General features: G+C 42.4%; 1 protein-coding gene across 12 annotated transcripts in view; it reads right to left on the reverse strand.

Moving 5' to 3' along the window:
• Positions 1 to 18,157, reverse strand: part of COL20A1 (collagen type XX alpha 1 chain) — a 95,666-nt gene that overhangs the window by 17,644 nt on the left and 59,865 nt on the right. For 9 of the 12 annotated variants that reach the window (XM_073309068.1, XM_073309067.1, XM_073309061.1 and 6 more), the window contains 6 exons: positions 17,210 to 17,352; positions 16,728 to 16,837; positions 10,989 to 11,147; positions 8,455 to 8,532; positions 5,428 to 5,514; positions 820 to 864 (listed from right to left, as the gene is read on the reverse strand). In XM_073309068.1, coding sequence (XP_073165169.1) covers positions 820 to 864; positions 5,428 to 5,514; positions 8,455 to 8,532; positions 10,989 to 11,147; positions 16,728 to 16,837; positions 17,210 to 17,352 — 622 coding nt within the window. Of the gene's footprint in view, positions 1 to 819; positions 865 to 5,427; positions 5,515 to 8,454; positions 8,533 to 10,988; positions 11,148 to 16,727; positions 16,838 to 17,177; positions 17,353 to 18,157 lie in introns of all 12 variants that reach the window. The other 3 variants (XM_073309070.1, XM_073309063.1, XM_073309065.1) reach the window with 3 other exon arrangements.

Genomic DNA, 18,157 nt, shown 5'->3' on the forward strand with positions numbered 1-18,157 from the left:
AAGCTGGACAAAAGATGGGGGGAAAGGTTCTGCAAAGACTTAACTGAAAACGGTGTCCATTTTTCAATGTCTTTTTCTGACCAGCTCTATCAATGATGTTGGCTTCTGTGCAGTTAGTTTGAAAAAGGAAAGCAGTGGGGGGTTTTCCCTTGCTTCTTTACTGGATTCTCTCAATCATGCTTTGATGGGTAACACATAGCAATGACTCCAATTTGCAAACGCTCTAAGTGTGGATTTCAATGCCTTCTCCACTCCTCCCAAATTCCAGGATGTTCAGATCCAGCTTTTGTTTCATGCTCGTCTCTGCTCCTTTTCCGCAGAGATATACCCAGTTTCTGTGGCTCTCCCTGTACTTCGCACCTTTCCCAAGCATGCCGAGGCACGGGGTCAAATCAGCCATGCACGGCAGGGAGAAAAAGAACACCACAAAACTGGGATAAACGTTTTCTGATGGAGCTGGGTTGTTTTCTTAGAAAGAAGCTTACTGGAGCCATGTAGTTAATCAACACAACTAGGTGTCTGGAGAATTTTGGAGCAGGGATCAGTCTATATCACACAGCTCTGAGCACCCATTTGGTGCTTAAACAATCATGTCATTTTCTATTTGATTACAGACATTTTCATTGTTCTATTTCTCAAAATCTCTGGATCCCTGCCCTAAGTAGGCAGAAGTATCATTAATGTAGGGATGAATTCAGACCTGGGGTAAGTTAATGTAAGTCCATTGAAGTTAATGGAGTTGCACTTGCTCATCCCTATGACCTATAGGCATATAGCTGTCTGAAAGAAAATCAGAGTCGGAGTGCTGTCATTACTCACCTTCGGCCCTGGTTCCCCTTGTGGTCCTCTTCTCCCAGGACTGCCCTGCCAAAGTGGGACAAAGCACAAGACTCTCTTGTTATTAATATTAAGTGGTGTCTGTGCTGCGGTAACGCTTAGGAACTGCAATACAGTGCCACAGTGCTAGATACTGTACACACACATCATAAGATGCTCCCTGCCTCCCAAAGAGTGTGTTAGAGGGGGATGTGACAAACAGAGCAGGACGCAAAAGGTAACAGCGAGACACTAGTGAGCGGTCACTGCACACCTGCTGCCGGACCATCCACCACAGCAGACTTCTAAGGAGAGATCTGAAGGGAGGACAATGAGGTGGCTTTGTGGATGCTTATTTCTTCCAGGCATGAGAAGCAGCACAGGAGAAAGCCTGAAGTTGCTTGGTTTTGTAGCTGTAACAAACGGGTGCCGAAGGCGACATCGGTGGCAGTGGGGGTTGACTCATTGTGGTTTTGCACTTCCATGGAAAATCTAGGATGGAAGGAACTTTTCTGCTCCATCTGCTTCGTTCCAGAGCAGCACGGGTTGCTCTGCAAATGGTGACGTTGACCCAAAGCAAAGAGTTCAGGTGAGAGGCGGCCCCCAAGAGGTGAAGAGTGGCTCTGAAGGCAGATCCAAATTAGGGCTTCACCCAATTTTGGAAGGACACAGGAACTGCAATCATGAAAACCCTCAGCACGGCCGTGAGTGGATGTGGAAAGCTCCTCTCATGCTCCCGGCACAGACACATGATGGTCTTGTCCCCATATGGCCATAGCTAAGACTGTAGGCTGCCACAAATGCATTTTGAGAGGGCTGAACAGTAACAAACATCCCCATGGTTGCATCCCCTGTGGCAAGCTCCCCTCAGGTCAATGGTGTAAGAAAGATCAGAATCAGACCCTCCGTATTTTAGCATATTCCATAAAAAGGAAAGGTATTCAGTGGGACCATGGAAATGCAAAGGAAGCATTTCGTGATGGCACTGAGATTACACACTCATTTCTCAAAGTGTTTCTCATGGAGTCATGCTGATTAATCTCTATTCCAGACACTTGCAGCAAGATGGGGATGGAACAGCAGCTCATACTTGTACAGAGACTAGAGCACACATTCTACTTTACATAATCTCCAAATGAGCACACTCACAGCAGGGAAGAGTAGTGTTTCCAGGGAGACCTGGTTTATCTGCGCATCTGCATAACCACCGGATCTAAGAGGAATCTAATCTTCTAGCATGTACAGGTGCTGTATGAACTATTGACGTTTTAATCTGATGGCTTCTGTTCTTGAATCTAAATAGCAGTAGATTTGGATTAAGCAAGTCTGACTAGGAGCTTTGCTAGAGGTTGTTTATGGGGTGCCCCAAGGGGGCCTATCCCTGCTCAAAAAGAGTTCATTAAGGAAGAGTGGATGTGCATGAGACATCCTTGCTCACTATGGAATAACTTTTGACACGTTAAGTGTCTTGGCCCTGTAGCAAATCGATCAGCATTTCATGCTGCATGAAGCATGTTATAACTGTATTCCCAATCAGGCTGAAAGAAAACCCCTTATTCTCATGAGCTCATTACTATGCATGTAGCAGATTATCATAGGACTGGAAGAGACCTCGAGAGGTCATCTAGTCCAGTCCCCTGCATTCGTGGCAGGACTAATTATCTAGACCACCCCGACAGATGTTTGTCTAACCTGTTCTTAAAAGTCTTCAATGATGGAGATTCCATCACCTCCCTAGGCAATTTATTCCAGTGCTTAATCACCCTGACAGGTAGGAAGTTTTTCCTAATGTCCAACCTAAACCTCCCTTGGTGCAATTTAAGCCCATTGTTTCTTGTCCTATCCTCAGAGATTAAGAAGAAAATTTTTTCTCCCTCCTCCTTGTAACAACCCCTCCGTCTTCTCTTTTCCAGACTAAAGAAACCATTTTTTTTTCAATCTTCCCTCACAGGTCATGTTTTCTAGACCTTTAATAATTTTTGTTGCTCTTCTTTGGACTTTCTCCAATTTGTCCACATCTTTCCTGAAATGTGGTGCCCAGAACTGGACACAATACTCCAGTTGAAGCCTAATCAGAGCGGAGTAGAGCGGAAGAATTACGTCTTGTGTCTTGCTTACAACATTCCTGCTAATACATCCCAGAATGATGTTCGCTTTTATTGGAACAGTGTTATACTGTTGACTCATATTTAGCTTTTAGTCTGCTATGACCCCCAGATCCCTTTCCACAGTACTCCTTCCGAGGCAGTCATTTCCCATTTTGTATGTGTGCAACTGATTGTTCCTTCCTAAGTGGAGTACTTTGCATTTGTCCTTTATGGAATTTCATCCTATTTACTTCAGACCATTTCTCCAATTTGTCCAGATCATTTTGAATTTTAATCCTAACCTCCAAAGCACTTGCAACCCCTCCCAGCTTGGTATCATCCACAAACTTTATAAGTGTACTCTCTTTGCCATTATCTAAATCATTGAGGAAGATATTGAACAGAACTGGACCCAAAACCGATCCCTGAGGGACCCCAATCGTTATGCCCTTCCAGCATGTCTGTGAACTACTGATCACTACTCTCTAGGAATGGTTTTCCAACCAGTTTTGCACCCACCTTATAGTAGCTCCATCTAGGTTGCATTTCCCTAGTTTATTTATGAGACGGTCATGTGAGACAGTATCCAAAGCCTTACTAAAGTCGAGATATACCACGTCTACCGCTTCCCCTCTATCCACAAGGCTTGTTACCCTGTTAAAGAAAGCTATCAAGTTGGTTTGACATGATTTGTTTTTGACAAATGACATACTGTGATGAAGCAATGTGCTGTGTAATTAACACTTCCATTGGAATTAACCACTAGTTATTATGTAACAAACTGTTAATTATGAAATTGACCTCACAGATGAATCCTAATATCTCACAGTCCTGTTTATTGGTGTGAGAAGGGCACATAGGCTGCTGCCCTGTCCCCTCACTCCAGGCAGAAGTGACTCCACATCCAGTCAGGGGCAGGTCCTTTTCTCAGGCCTTCAACTTTAAAATTAGCACAGCACAATTCTCCCTTCCCCATACTCAGGGTCTTCCTCAGGGGCCTATCTACTCCCTACAGGGTTCCATATTACAGGCCACCTGTCTGAGAGTCCAACCCTGCCCCAGAGCTGCCACAGAAGCCAGACAGCTTCCTGTAGTCCTGTTCTCCAACCCAGCTTCCGACCAGCGCCTCCCTGCTCCTGGCAGCTTTCTCCTCCACTGGGCCACCAGCTGGATTTTGTAATCACCCGATCACTAGCTGCTCTCTCTCAGCTGGGAGGAAGCTGATCCTTCACAGATGAGGCTGGGCCCAACTCCCCTTAAAGGGCCAGCCACCCTGTGACAGGATATTTATTATTAAAACATATTTATTTGACACAGAGAAAGATTTTTTCTATGTTGTGAAAGATGCTCTGGGCTAGATTTTCAGCCCTTAGCTTCTTCATGCAAAAATTCCAATTGCACTCTGCAGGTTCAAATACCTGCTTGGTATTCCCATATCTCCGCTCCTTGTTTAAACAGTCCTGTGGGGAAATGTTAACATTTGCACCCAAAAAAACCCACTGCAGCAAGTTGGTGCATGCATTACATGTACACAGGGGAGAGTGGGTACAGCCTTGGTTGTAAACGTTCCCCTCTCTCTGTGTAATGTGCATTAGGAAACACAGAATTTGTGGTAATTATACAATTTTTCTGCAGTGGCTGAACAACAAATAGGAACAACCAGAACTTCTGAGAGCCAGAGTCAATACACACTCCTCCTATGTTAAATCTTTATTGAATCCAGCCCTGAGTACACCTGGATTCAAGGTTGCCATGCCATGCCTTCTGCATTTCAAGTCTTTGTACAGGGTTTCAGAGCTTCCTATCCAACAGATCTGTACAGACAGACAAAAAGAGAAGCCAGCCCTTCTCCCATAAGAGGATTAGTACAGTAATGCTCTCTTGGCCCCCAGCTGTCACTGTTGCCTTGCAAGATAACTTATTTTGCTTTGGCAGTAGGAGAGGAAAATGAAAGGAAAGGCCAGCCCAGGTTGAGACGGCTGCCTTGAGAGACACGAACTTTGGCAGTTGTTATATTATTCAGCATTATAAAAATACAAATACCTATGCAGAGATGGGCTTGGACCATGATGCCAGCTCCATGCACCCTTTGCTTTGTTGGCACTTGGTATCTGGATCGATACGTTTTGGCTTCATTGCACCTCTGATATTCAGGGGTCTTAAACCTCCCCCAAAAGTTGGGAAGTTCAGAGTTCAGGATGGAAATCTGCCAGCATTTATTCAGTGTTCAGAACCAAGGGAAGAGGAACCCAGCTCTGCAAGTCAAAGTCACTGGGTCCAAGTTGAGCAGAGAAGGACTGCCACTCCTTTAGATGATAAACATGGAGTCACATGCCATGCAACATAGTTCATTGCTTAAACTCCTGTTTCTTTATGATGCTTCCCTTCTCTCCCTCTGTCCAGTGTCTGCCGAGATTGTGAGTTCATGGCAGGGACCTTGTTCTTTACACATGGCTGTTAAATGCCACATGGGTGCCAGACAATACAAACATTTCTAGGAACAAATGTCAGAAGGCAAACTTACAGGGAACCCTGGAGGACCTGGCGGGCCTGGGATACCTGGAGTGCAGGTGCAGGAAGGAGTTAAGGCAGGGCAGGTCTCTTCATTTCTCTGAAAGAAAGAAAGTTATGGGTAACCCTCTCAAAAATTCACTATGATTTTCATGACTCAGGCACCTAAGTCTCATTGAAAGTAGGGTTGTCGATTAATCGCAGTTAACTCACACGATTAACTCAAAAAAATTAACCGTGATTAATCACAGTTTTAATCGCACTGTTAAACAATAGAATATCAATTGAAATTTGTTAAATATGGTTGGGTGTTTTTCTACATTTTCAAATATATTGATTTCAATTATAACACAGAATACAAAGTGCACAGTGCTCATTTTGTAATAAAAAAGAATATAAATATTTGCACTGTTAAAATTATAAAAAAATTGTATTTTTCAATTCACCTCATACAAGTACTGTAGTGCAATCTCTGTATTGTGAAGGTGCAATTTACAAATATTGATTTTTTTGTTACATAACTGCACTCCAAAACAAAACAATGTAAAACTTTAGAGCCTGCAAGTCCACTCAGTCCTACTTCTTATTCAGCCAATTGCTAAGGCTAACAAGTTTGTTTACGTTTACAGGAGATAATGCTGCCTGCTTCTTATTTACAATGTCACCAGAAAGTGAGAACAAGCTTTCTTTTGCATGGCACTTTTGTAGCCGGCACTGCAAGGTATTTATGTGCCAGATATGCTAAACATTCGTATGCCCCTTCATGCTTCAACCACCATTCCAGAAGACATGCTTCCATCCTGATGATGCTTGTTAAAAGAAGAACTCATTAATTAAATTTGTGACTGAACTTCTTGGGAGAGAATTATATGTCTCCTGCTCTGTTTTACCCACATTTCATGTTATAGCAGTCTCGGATGATGACCCAGCACATGTTCACTTTAAGAACACCTTTACCACAGATTTGACAAAATGCAAAGAAGGTACCAATGTGAGCCTTTTAAAGATAGCTACAGCACTTGACCCAAGGTTTAAGAATCTGAAGTGCCTTCCAAAATCTGAGAGGGACGAGGTGTGGAGCATGCTTTCAGAAGTCTTAAAAGAGCAACACTCCGATGTGGAAACTACAGAACCCGAACCACCAAAAAAAGAAAATCAACCTTCTGCTGGTGGCATCTGGCTCAGATGATGAAAATAAATGCATGTTGGTCCGCATTGCTTTGGATTGTTATCGAGCAAAAATCATCAGTATGGACACATGTCCCCTAGAATGGTGGTTGAAGCATGAAGGGACATATGAATCTCTAGTACATCTGGCACGTAAATATCTTGTGACGCCAGCTACAACACAGCCACATGAATGCCTGTTCTCACTTTCAGGTGCCATTGTAAACAAGAAGCAGGCAACATTATCTCCTGCAAATGTATTCAAACTTGTTTGTTTGAGTGATTGGCTGAACAAGAAGTAGGACTGAGTGGACTCGTAGGCTCTAAAGTTTTCCATTGTTGTATTTTTGAATGTAGTTATTTTTTGTACATAATTCTGTATTTGTAATTTCAACTTTCATGATAAAGAGATTGCACTGTGGTACTTGTATTAGGTGAATTGAAAAATAATATTTCTTTTGTTTTTTACGGTGTAAATATTTGTAATAAAAATAAATATAAAGTGAGCACTGTACACTATATTTGAAAATGTAGAAAACATCCAAAATATTTAAATAAATGGTATTCTATTATTGTTTAATAGCACGATAAATTGCATGATTAATTTTGTAAATCACTTGACAGCACTAATTTAAATGGTACTTAGCCTCCTAAGTCCCTTTTGAACATGGGACTTAGGCACTGCTGAAAATTTTACCTTATCATTCTAGTACTTAGCTGGATTACATTTCCCATGATGCACCATGGTCTCGCCTCTTGGTGATATGAGGCAGTGCATCATGGGAGTCCAAGGGCCATAGTGCATTATGGGAAATAAAGTCCAGCTGAGAAACAATATTCAAACTGAAATATTTTTGTTTTCATCTGAAATATTTCAAGTTTTAAGCTCAAAACCAAAACATTTTTGGATTTTGAGCATTCATTTTTTCAGAGAAAATCTAAATTTTCTGCAGATAGCAGATGGTTTGTGTGAAAAATTATGTTTAATCAAAGACCCAATTTTCCATCAAAAAACAATTTAAAAAGGAAAATTTTCCAACCAGCCCTACATTTTATAGTCACTGAGATGTACAATAAATATATCCTGAGGAAAAGAATCAATCTACTCCTTTCTAAATATTTGCCCAAAAAACAAACCTCCTCTCAGTTCAGGAGGAATAAGTTTTTTTGTGTGCAGTAGAAGCCGGAGTGGAAAGGAATAGCAGGGGAATGTTATAACTTCAACTGACAAATTCGGGATTTCCGGTTCACGGGAGAATTTGAAATATCAGAAGTTCCCACAGACTGGAAATCCCAAGAAAAAAATGTGTCAGAAACCTGACACATGGCACTTCCAAAACCAAACATAGTTGCCAGAATCCTGGCAGCTACTACTTAAAACTGACATTCTTGTCCGCTGAATGTCAATTTCAGACAGCAGCTGCTGGGCCAGCGACCTTGGGGCTTTCAGACTCATGGGCCAGCTGGTCCCCAAAGCTATTTTCACCAATCATTTTAGGTTTGATGAATTGGCATTTTCTGATGAAGCTTTGTTTCATCAGAAAATTTCCAACTGGCTGTAGTTATAACTCAGAACGGAAGGCCAACAGCCGAGCTGTGTGGCCGTCAGTGCTGGCTTGGTAGGTCTGATTCAGGACAGGAATTACGTGCCCTGGTGGAGATGTCTTTGAGAAGCCAACAGGCATTTTGCTATTAATTTCATTGGGAGTAGACACAGACTCACTTGGACTTAGATCGAGCTAGTTTTATTAGTTTCTCAGGAAAATATAAAAATTGATCTTCTGGCCTATCAATTTTCTATTTAAAGTGTCATTTCCTTGTGACGCACTCCCCAGTCTCATCCCAATGAGCACATAGGTCATTCATATCTTACCAGTGCCGGGAGATCACAACATCTATCTTCCTCTGCCCATGAGCCACTGCAAACTATCTGTAAAGACTGCAGCTGGAACTGTGGAGCAAAGAGAATTAGACGAGTCATGAGAAGAATTACAAATGTGACAGGTGGGTTGGCCGTGCATAATTATTCTACCCGCTGCTGAAGAAGAGAGGCCACCTAACGAGAATGTAGGTGTAGAAAAAAGGATAGAACTGCACACTTGTTTTTTTAAATATAGTGCCTGCAGGTGTCCTGATGAACAGCAATTATACAGGTTATTGTACGTTCCCAGCAATAGCTCACGCCAAGTCTTGTTAAGATGCCAGTGAGAATAATAGCTCATCCTACTGCAAGCCGCAGGGTGGTCTGGCAGGAAGTTGTGTAAATTCTTGGCCACTTCTGGCTGCAGTAGAATGTAAAAATAACCTTATGTAAAAGACCATCATGCACTTTCTCCCCTCCCCCTAACCACCACCCATAGACACATTCTTTCAGAAGCAATTGTACAAACTGCAGACACAAGGCAACGGATACAGACTTTAGAAGGGGTGGCTGGTCATTGGACTGCATTGCAAGTCTCAGGCCTCTGAGGCCAGAGCCTTGCAAAGTGAACTCTATAAGCTCATCCATGCTAACGAAACCTCAGTTTCCGATTTATTCACATTTCAGCAGCAGCCGCTCCCAAGGCCCCAGGTAATTGGCTTCAACACAAACCAAAATGTAAAAAGACAACTTTGCTCCACTGCCACTCAAAGAAAGTGGTAGAAGAACAAAAGTAGCAGATATTCCTGGGAGATGCATCCTCCCCATCCAAATAAATCTGCCCTCCTTCTCAGCCTCTCCCTAGACTGCCAGATCTTTCCGTTTTGATTAGCAAAAGGGCAAATGCCGCATGAGACCAATAAAAGAAAAAGGGGGGGAGATATATTTAAACTCCACAGTTTTTAAGAATGCCATTTTTACCCAATCAAATCTTTTCCCCCAGACATTTAATGATGAGTGAGCAGTGCGACTGAAAGAGTGGGATGTGCAGCATATGGATAGAAAATGAGCCCCATACATCAAATGACACTTAGAGATGTCTTAAATAAGGTTTGATGATAACCAATAATGAGGCGCTCTGTCTCCTCAAGGGTGGTAGAGCTGCAGAAGACATGAAACTTTGTTAGGCTTGAAGCATGATGGGAGTAGAGAAGGTCTGGGCTGTTCATTAGTAGCTCTTCAATGACTGGATCCAGCTCGCTAAGCTGCTAAAAGGAAAAACTGGGGAGGGATAGAGGATATTTTCCTCCAAGGCAGAGGTCTGACATGGCTGCTGTCACTCTAAACCACCACAGTATTTCTTTGGCAAATAAAATTAGAGCTGCTTGAATCCCACTTTTATTATGAATCTGTTCCCATATGGTACAGCTCATTCCTTTGATGGCATTTGTCACGGTACATTGCATGATTCCACTTCCTCCTGGTGTTAGCTGAGGCTGCATGCAATACAGATGGGCCAGATTGCTTGTTCAATGCTGCCTTCATGTGTGGAACGTTGCAGTCAGCTGATCTGTTCTTATTTGCACTCCCTAGATCTATGGTCAGAGTGCTGTGGAGCACTAATTTATCCTTGCCCTGAACCCTGTGTAATCATTCAAACCAGTGCAAATCATTCCCATGAAATCAAGGGGAGTCAGGTGCCAAAATACCTTTGAGGATCTGGGCCCAGGGGCATAAAACACAACCAGATCAGCCACTGGAGTATTTTTACACTTATTTTGCAGCGGTGTAAATGGCAACATGAGGTATAAGGTAATGAAGAATCAGATTCAGGGTGCTTTTTGTCTCTGGTGCTTGCTTTTCTAATGGGTCAATCAGCCCAAGACCATTGATCTTCAGGGCACGGGGCAAAGCCAAGATGTTTATTTTTTTCCTTTACCTGTGGGGCAAAAGTGGGCTTTTGTCTGCCGCTGAGTCTGGTGTTGAGAGGGTTTTTTGAGTTGTAATTTATGGTGACTGCTCTGAGTATTGTTTGACAGTCATTCAGGGACAGTGCACTTTTGAGATTTTTAGACCAAATGAAACCCATCTGAACATGTTGCCCCCCGTGATTATTAGCATGTGGCTGCTGCCAGTCCAAGGGAGCTGATGTATAAAGCCTTCTCTTTTAGAAGCAATCTAGTAACCCTTCTGCCTTTTTCAGCCAATTACAACAAGATCTGTATGTCCTCGGGTTTCAAGACTATGTAGTATTAAAGCACCATGTAAGCTGCTCACCCACAGATCAGGGTGCGAGCTGACGTGGCTACGTGGCACACACATGCTGTGCTACATCTCATCACAAATTCCCAAAGGCAGGAGGAGAATGTGCAAAACATTGCATTAAAAATGCTCAACAAATTTCAAAAGCTTCCCTACTTCAGGGGGTGAACTCAACACAAGAGCAATGGGGGGAGGGGACAGTAGTTCTGCTCTGATTTGTATCCCATCCAATCCTGAATTTAGACACAAGACTCCTCATTAAAACTAATAAACGCTGGACTTACTGCTGCTGACCCACTCCTGGGTCCTCTGGTTCCTGTCAGTTTTCCTAGCATGATGAAGCCAGCAGTGGAGATGCTTCCCATAGCATTGATCGGTTTCTCTGCTATTTTCTTACAGTCCAAGTAGAGTTTGATCCTGAAATGGCTCACAGCTATGTGCACCTGGATAACAATTAAAAATAGATGCGTTGGACCCCACCTGTTGGACGGAGGATTCTTTTTAATCATGTATCTGGCAGAGTTCATATCCACTTCGGCAATCAAAGGCATCTTTTTTTGTGCATGTAATGATCGCAAAAGATATTGGGTGAAAGCCCTAGAGAGTGAACTCCTCCATGGACAATAATACCTTGTCCTAAGGGACATCAAAACCATTGGAGAATCAAAATTTCAGACGAGTGAGAAGGGGGTGGGAGGGCTAGTCCAACCAGCACTGAAATCTGCACTCAGGATCTCCTATTTTTAGCTCCCCAGACTATGAACAGCGGGACAGTTTTCCCAGGGACAGCCAGCTCCTCAGCTCCTCAATACTCCTGCAGAGTTTAGGGGCTATGCAAGAGAAGAGCTCTTCTTCAGATTCCCAGGCCTCTCCCCCAGCCAGCCCTGAGCAAGCCAGGAATCCTTGTGCGCAGAAGCCTTCAGCCCATAACAGTGTCAGTAAAGATGGCAAAAAGTGCTGTGAGCTTCAGCACACAGTTTCCGTCAAAACAACAACAAACAGCCCACTTTATGCACAGAAGGCTTTGGAGCACAGGACTTTTGGCATCCTCGTGGCCAGTTCTTGGGCTGGAGAAAAGGGACGCAGGATAGGGCTGAGAGCTGGAGCACAGTTCTTCTGCAGTCAAACCCTGAAAGACATACACGAGCTTGGGATAACCAAGAGTTTGAGTAAACGGAGATATAGTTAATTAGACTTTGCCTGCATCTACAGAGCCATAAGAGCCCACTGCTGGATGTCAACCCTCTTCTGGAGGAGCCATCCCTGGAGTTGTGATGTGAAGTAGATCAGCCTCCATAATTAGTTTCGTCCTTGGGTTGTCTACTGAGACAGCTGTTAAGTAGAGCAGGACAATTTTTTTGGCAAATAGTAAGTTTGCCAAAAAAATTATTTTTTTCAAAACTCCTCAACTATTCATGAATTCGGGTCGAATTCAGCAAAGCGTTTTAGCTGGCAAAAAAAATAAAAAGGAAAGCTTTTACCATTTTGTGTTGACGTTTCTGAAACAAAATATTGAGACATTTTGAAACGAAATGGTGCTTTGTTTTGAAATATAGCTAATTTACAAAGACAAAAAAAAGTGAGAAAACACCCCAAACATTACCTGAAACAAAATGAAAAGACCCCAGAATTGTTTTGTTTGACTCAAATCAAACAACAAAAATGTCAGTTTCAGCTGGAACCAAACCACGCCCCCCGCCACCCCAAAGTTTTCAGATGGACTCCCAAACCAAAAAGTCCATTATTTGCTCAGGTCTAGTTGTAAGGTGCTAATTTGGGTGGAGGGTTTTAATTTCTAAATTAAAAAAAAAAGTTGGGGACTATTTTGATGAAATTTTCTTTTTAAAATGTTCCCTGATTTTCAGTCAAACAAGTTAAACTTTTTCTAAGTTTTTGAACTTCAAATCAATAATAAATAAATAAATAAATAATACACATAGAGGGGTGCAGGGAATTATTAGTTTTTCTCTCCCAACCAGTTATACTGTCATTAGCAACCTGGTCCAGATTTGAAGTGGTGAACTAGTGGTGAAAGAATACCCCATTAGCAGTCCCTGAGCTACGTTATGAAAGACCTCTGAAAATGGGCCGGTATTTTAACAAAAAGATCTCTCTTTCTGCCACACATGAAAATGCAGGGCTTTCCTTTTATAATCTTCTAGTGCTGGTCTTGGTCTCACAGTTATTATTCTGTTTGGAAAGTGGTTATTAACAGCAAATACAAGATGATGTTTGGTACAGATGGGAAAAAAGAATGTGTTTTTCTCTTGCATATTTAACACAAAACTAAACAAAAAACACTTAAAGATGAAAATGTATGCAGAACATTTAAGGTAATAGGCAGTATAGAGTGCACCGATTGATGGATGGGACATGAAATCCCCACTGTGTTTGTAACTGCTTTAAAGCACCATGAAAGGTGTTTTTGGAAACCTACTTCACTGTAGCTTTGAGTGCGACTGAAATCCATGCCTTCATCATGACAAATACTGTACACTACAGGCATTGCACTTTTGAGTGATCATACCTGCCACTGGGGGTCTGGTCAGGGGGTTAGAAGGCACACAGCCAAACGATAAGCAGCTTTAGCAACCTGAGAAGTCAGTTAAGGTTCAAAATGTACTGCCTGTCTCCACTCACAACTAGGAACGAATCCATGTTGAAATTAAAAATCTCAATCTAGATGGGACCTCCGCCATAGCTCAGGGAGGCAGGGTGGTCCAGCCTAGGACTTGAGTGACCTGGATTCAATTCCCTGCTCTGCCACAGATGGCCTGTGTGACCCTGGGCAACTCAATTCGCCCCTCTGTGCCTCAGTTTCCCATATGTAAAAGGCGGATAGTGGAACTACCCTCGCTCATGAGTAATGTGAGAATAAATACTTTCAAAATGGTGAGGCAGTCAGATAATATGGTGATGGTGGCCATAGAAGTACCTAAAATAGATATATAGACTAGTTAGATCTGCAGCTTTTGTTGACTCCATGACTGGAAGAGGACTGAGCTGTGAAGTTTGGAGCCAGAAATGAATGTACTCATAGATCAGGGATGTTTGGATTTGGGGCTTGATTTTCAGTCCATCTCAATTCTCTCTCTTCTTGTGCAGCTTCTTTGTAAAATAAAAAAAAAGACCTGAACATTTGTAGCACTAAGCGTTTTAGACCTAGCAATGAAGACTGTGACAGATTGCCTTTAATATGACAATAGCTCAGATTCAATCTAAAGAAAAAAAAGTTCAGAGGGAACTAAAAGGCAAAAAGTGAGTCCTGCCTCTTTAAACTAAAGCAAACCAAGTTGGATTTATGTTGACACCTCCAGCCAAGATCATTAATATTCCAAAGCCTGGTCATAAGCTAGAAGAAAGGGCAGAGAGAGATGCTTTTAGGAGTAATAAGGTGGGCTGAGGAAGAACTGTGCGGAGACCCCTTCAAAGGAGCTTTTCAAGTTTTGGAAGGTGGGCAGTAAAACAGGAACTTAATCAGTGTCTCCAGTGCAGCAGCTACATTGCAGAGTGACTTCAGGAAAAATAAGAGACAGAATAATATTGTCCCCCAGTGTCTCTGCACAGGGGACTATTGTGTGAGGGAGCCTGAGGATGGTAATAAGCCAGGCACGTGAAAAAATCTTGAAAAGCATAGGAGCCAGGTCGGATGGCAGTCACCTGCAGGGCAGAGGCAATCTCACTGACAAACTGCCCCAGGCGAGGGGCCAAGGAGAAAGGGACAGCAGACCTGAGATGATAAATGTGACACGGCTTCTTTTCCATAATCTGAACTGCACCTACCTAGCTGAGATCTTGCCAGGCAGGGCCCAAGCTGCGCTATGCAGACGCTTCGTTTTACTCCCTCTTGAATACATTGGGCTTTTAATGAGAGTGTTCAAGGCTTGCATTGTGTCAAGGTAAAGCCACATGGAAGGTCCTAGGAGGGAAGACATTCTTCTAACCTCTTGCAAGAGGCATTCCGGAATAAAACACGACCTACTCTGGATGAGGCAGTCCCCTAAGGAGTGCCTGCTGCCTAGATACAGGCTGTGGGGAGTGCAATATTAAAAAGAACACACTGTCTTTACAAGGTGAGAAATTAGAGTGCCCCAGCTCTCGCCATTTTCCCCTCATTTCTCCCTGTCTCCAAATCCCCATCTATCTTGTGCTGACCCATCTATCTTTAACCATCCCCCTCTCCAGCCTCCAGAACACAGAGCTACTTCTCTTCTTGAAATCTTGTGTTACTTCTTGTGTTACTTGCCCCCTTTTATTCAGGTTAGAACTGAGCTTCTCTGCAAAAGTGTTTTATGGATCATGTATGAAGGATGCTCCACAAAAAGCCATTGTTTTCCACCGCTTTGTAATGTTGTTGTCCCAAAATCAAAAGGCAATAAACAGCCTAATTTCTAGCAGCCTCTGACAAATCTGCTAGGTACCCTCAACCTTGAGCTTAAAAAACGATTACTTCTGGCACTTCAGCGGGGAATAATACCACCACCTAGTTCTTATCTAGCGCTGTTCATCTTTAGAGCTCAAAGCACTTTAGAATGGAGGTTAGTATCATTATCCCCATTTTTACAGATGGGGAAATTGAGGCACAGGAAATGACGACACATGCCAAAGGTCACCCAGCAAGTCAGTGGCAGAGCTGGGAATTGGACCCAGGCCTCCTGTGTCCCAGACCTGTGCATATCCACTGGCTATATTGCCTTAGAATGTGCTCCATGGTAACTCACCTTTTTATAGGTTAGCAGAGTGAACAGCTGTGGCCATCTGACAAACTGTGGGTCTATCACATACCCAATTGCCTTACTTCAGTACCTTCCTGTTTCCTACGTTTCCCTTTTTAATTATTACTCTTATATGAGGAAGAAAGTGATGGGAATGAAAGAGAAACTGGTGACTCCAGTTAGATCCAGGAATAGAGCAATCAGCCACTGGGCAAGCTCCCCTGGCACTTGTGTGCCAGGGCACTTACACCCTGACCTGTAACCCCGTGCAAACCTAGCTTGGCCAGCCCTTTCACAGGTTATCCCATGTCCCCCCCAAACGCCTACTATTAGGATTATCCACCACAACCCCAGTTCATACTACAATCAGCCATTCCAGTCCTTTGCCTCTCGTGAGTAGACGATTCCTTCTGCTGAACTGAGTGGTGATTTTATGGTGGGGGTCAGGACTAGACAAAGACTCGCAAATTCTTTTGCACTTAGACCACGATTCTGCATAGACATACACATACCTTTAACTTTAAGGCCAATAGGCCTTCAGTAGTCTCACTGACTTCCACAGGACAATTTAAAAGCTTAAATCTTTGCTTGGCTGGGACTAGAGGTGACATTTCAACGATATATCCAGAGAAAAAGGGATAGTGCAGTTACATAAGTACCATTCTATTCACCACTGGGACTACAACACTGCATCATAAATGGACATGCATACACGCTAATAAACAGATCAGCTGAGCGACACATATCGGGCAATATTAAAATCAAGGCGAGTGAACTGAAAGAGCTACCATGTTAGCTCTTATAATGCATCCCTTATGGAGAAAAATACATATTTTTTCACAGGGTGGTTATATCTTTGCTAACGCGTTTATGTGAAAATATATAAAATATACTGTACAAAACTGGCAAAAATTTCATATTTAAAAAGGAAGCACGTGATTCAACATGTATTACATACATTTCACTACTGTAGCATTTCATGTTTCCACCAAATATTACATTTTAAATATGACAATTAGCCAAGTTTGTAATGTGTGGATATATTTTATATACTCATATGTCTTTTAAATATATCTAACTATGTTAGATATGTTCAATACTTGGAAAATATGTATTTTTCATATGGGATGACTCAAAATTCCTTACAATTGCAAATCAACACAAACAGGTTGGCCAATTGGCTAATGACTTTTTAAAGAACATTCTCATAACCACTCTTCAGTACAAATAATATATACTGACTGCATTTTTTTCTCAGCCTGCCCTTGTGAGATAATGATCTAAGTTACTCCCTCCCTTGATAAGGACCTTATGAAAGCTCCCATAGAATATCTTCTTCACTTCCTGTTGGTCAAAGGTGACTTCCTGTAAATCAGCCTTGTAGTCATGATTGAAATAGGTCAAGGATTTCTTACTGGCTACAGGGGAAAATAGGACAAATAAGAACTTAGAATTAAAATAGAATTTGATTTCACCTACAGCATGTTGAAAAAAAATATAGGCTTAAACATACTGAAACATTTAATACTTGTCAAGCTTTAAAAGCACAAAAAAGGAAAATAATGGTCAAAGTCAAGCATACATTGCAAAATGGAGTAAATAAAATTAGAGTTTTTAGTGGGTTTTTAACTATACAGAAAAACATTTCCATATGTTATTTCGATAGCTTCTGAAATGTTCATGCTGGACACTGGCAAGTTTCAATAATAAAACTGTCCAACTGAGTATAGAAGTTGGTTCTGTTACTCTTTCAAATACCTGAATCTGATCTATACTACATGAAACCTTACAGTCAAGTATAACCCCGAGGATTGGCTGGAAGTCCTCATCTGTTAGCTGCCACACGGCAAAGGGCACTTTGGGAGTCTCCGGAAGGAGCCGGAGGAGGATGCTGATGGTGTGCACAGACGGAATCCCAGAGAGAAGCACTTCACTGGAATGAGACAAGCAGAAGTCAGCTCAGTGACTAATGATAATGAATGGCAGGGAGCTAATGTTCTACTTTCCTGGCAACCAGAACAGTTCTGAGCTACATACAGAGTGGTGTTACTGAGGCATGATGGCCTGAGTGAGGCTCATTTGTGGAAATCAAATACAGGGCCAGATCCTTTGCTGGTGTAACTCGGTTGAAGTTGAAGGAGTTACCCCAGTAGAGAATTTGCTCCGTATTTTGTACATTCCTCTTGGGTTTAAAAAACACATGCCCTAGAATTTTGCATGTGCAGGGCATCCCTGTGGCCTTGTCATAGCATCAAAAGGGAGGTACAGGTCCAGCCATCATGGTCAATCTCTCACTCCCTGTGTTGGGTCAGGGAATGCTGAAGACACAGTGAATGCAGCCTTGCATTATTCAAAAGAGACACTTCTGGTAGCTTATCGAGTTACTTTGATGGGCTCTGAAAGGGTCCTATCCAAAACTCCTTGTCAAGAAGAATGAATGATGGCTGTGATGGATGGGGTAGAAAACTAGGGGAAGACCTTCAGGCCTTGACAGAGGTACTTAGAAGTACCTTGCAAAAAGACACATGAGCCATACTAAGATCACTTGTGAAATTTGGGACTCAAAAATGAAACCCGTGAGAGGACATGTAACAAGTCAAGCCATGGACTCCTGAGAAGGTCTTGCTTTCTCTTCTAGACTTCTGTTCCAAACTTGTTACAAAGCACTTACTGCATGCAAATGTCACTCAAAAGGCATAGGTCAAAAGTGAATGAAGAAAGAAAAATTTGCCATGTCA

The sequence above is a fragment of the Lepidochelys kempii genome, chromosome 13 (assembly GCF_965140265.1).
Source record: "Lepidochelys kempii isolate rLepKem1 chromosome 13, rLepKem1.hap2, whole genome shotgun sequence".
NCBI lineage: Eukaryota > Metazoa > Chordata > Testudines > Cheloniidae > Lepidochelys > Lepidochelys kempii.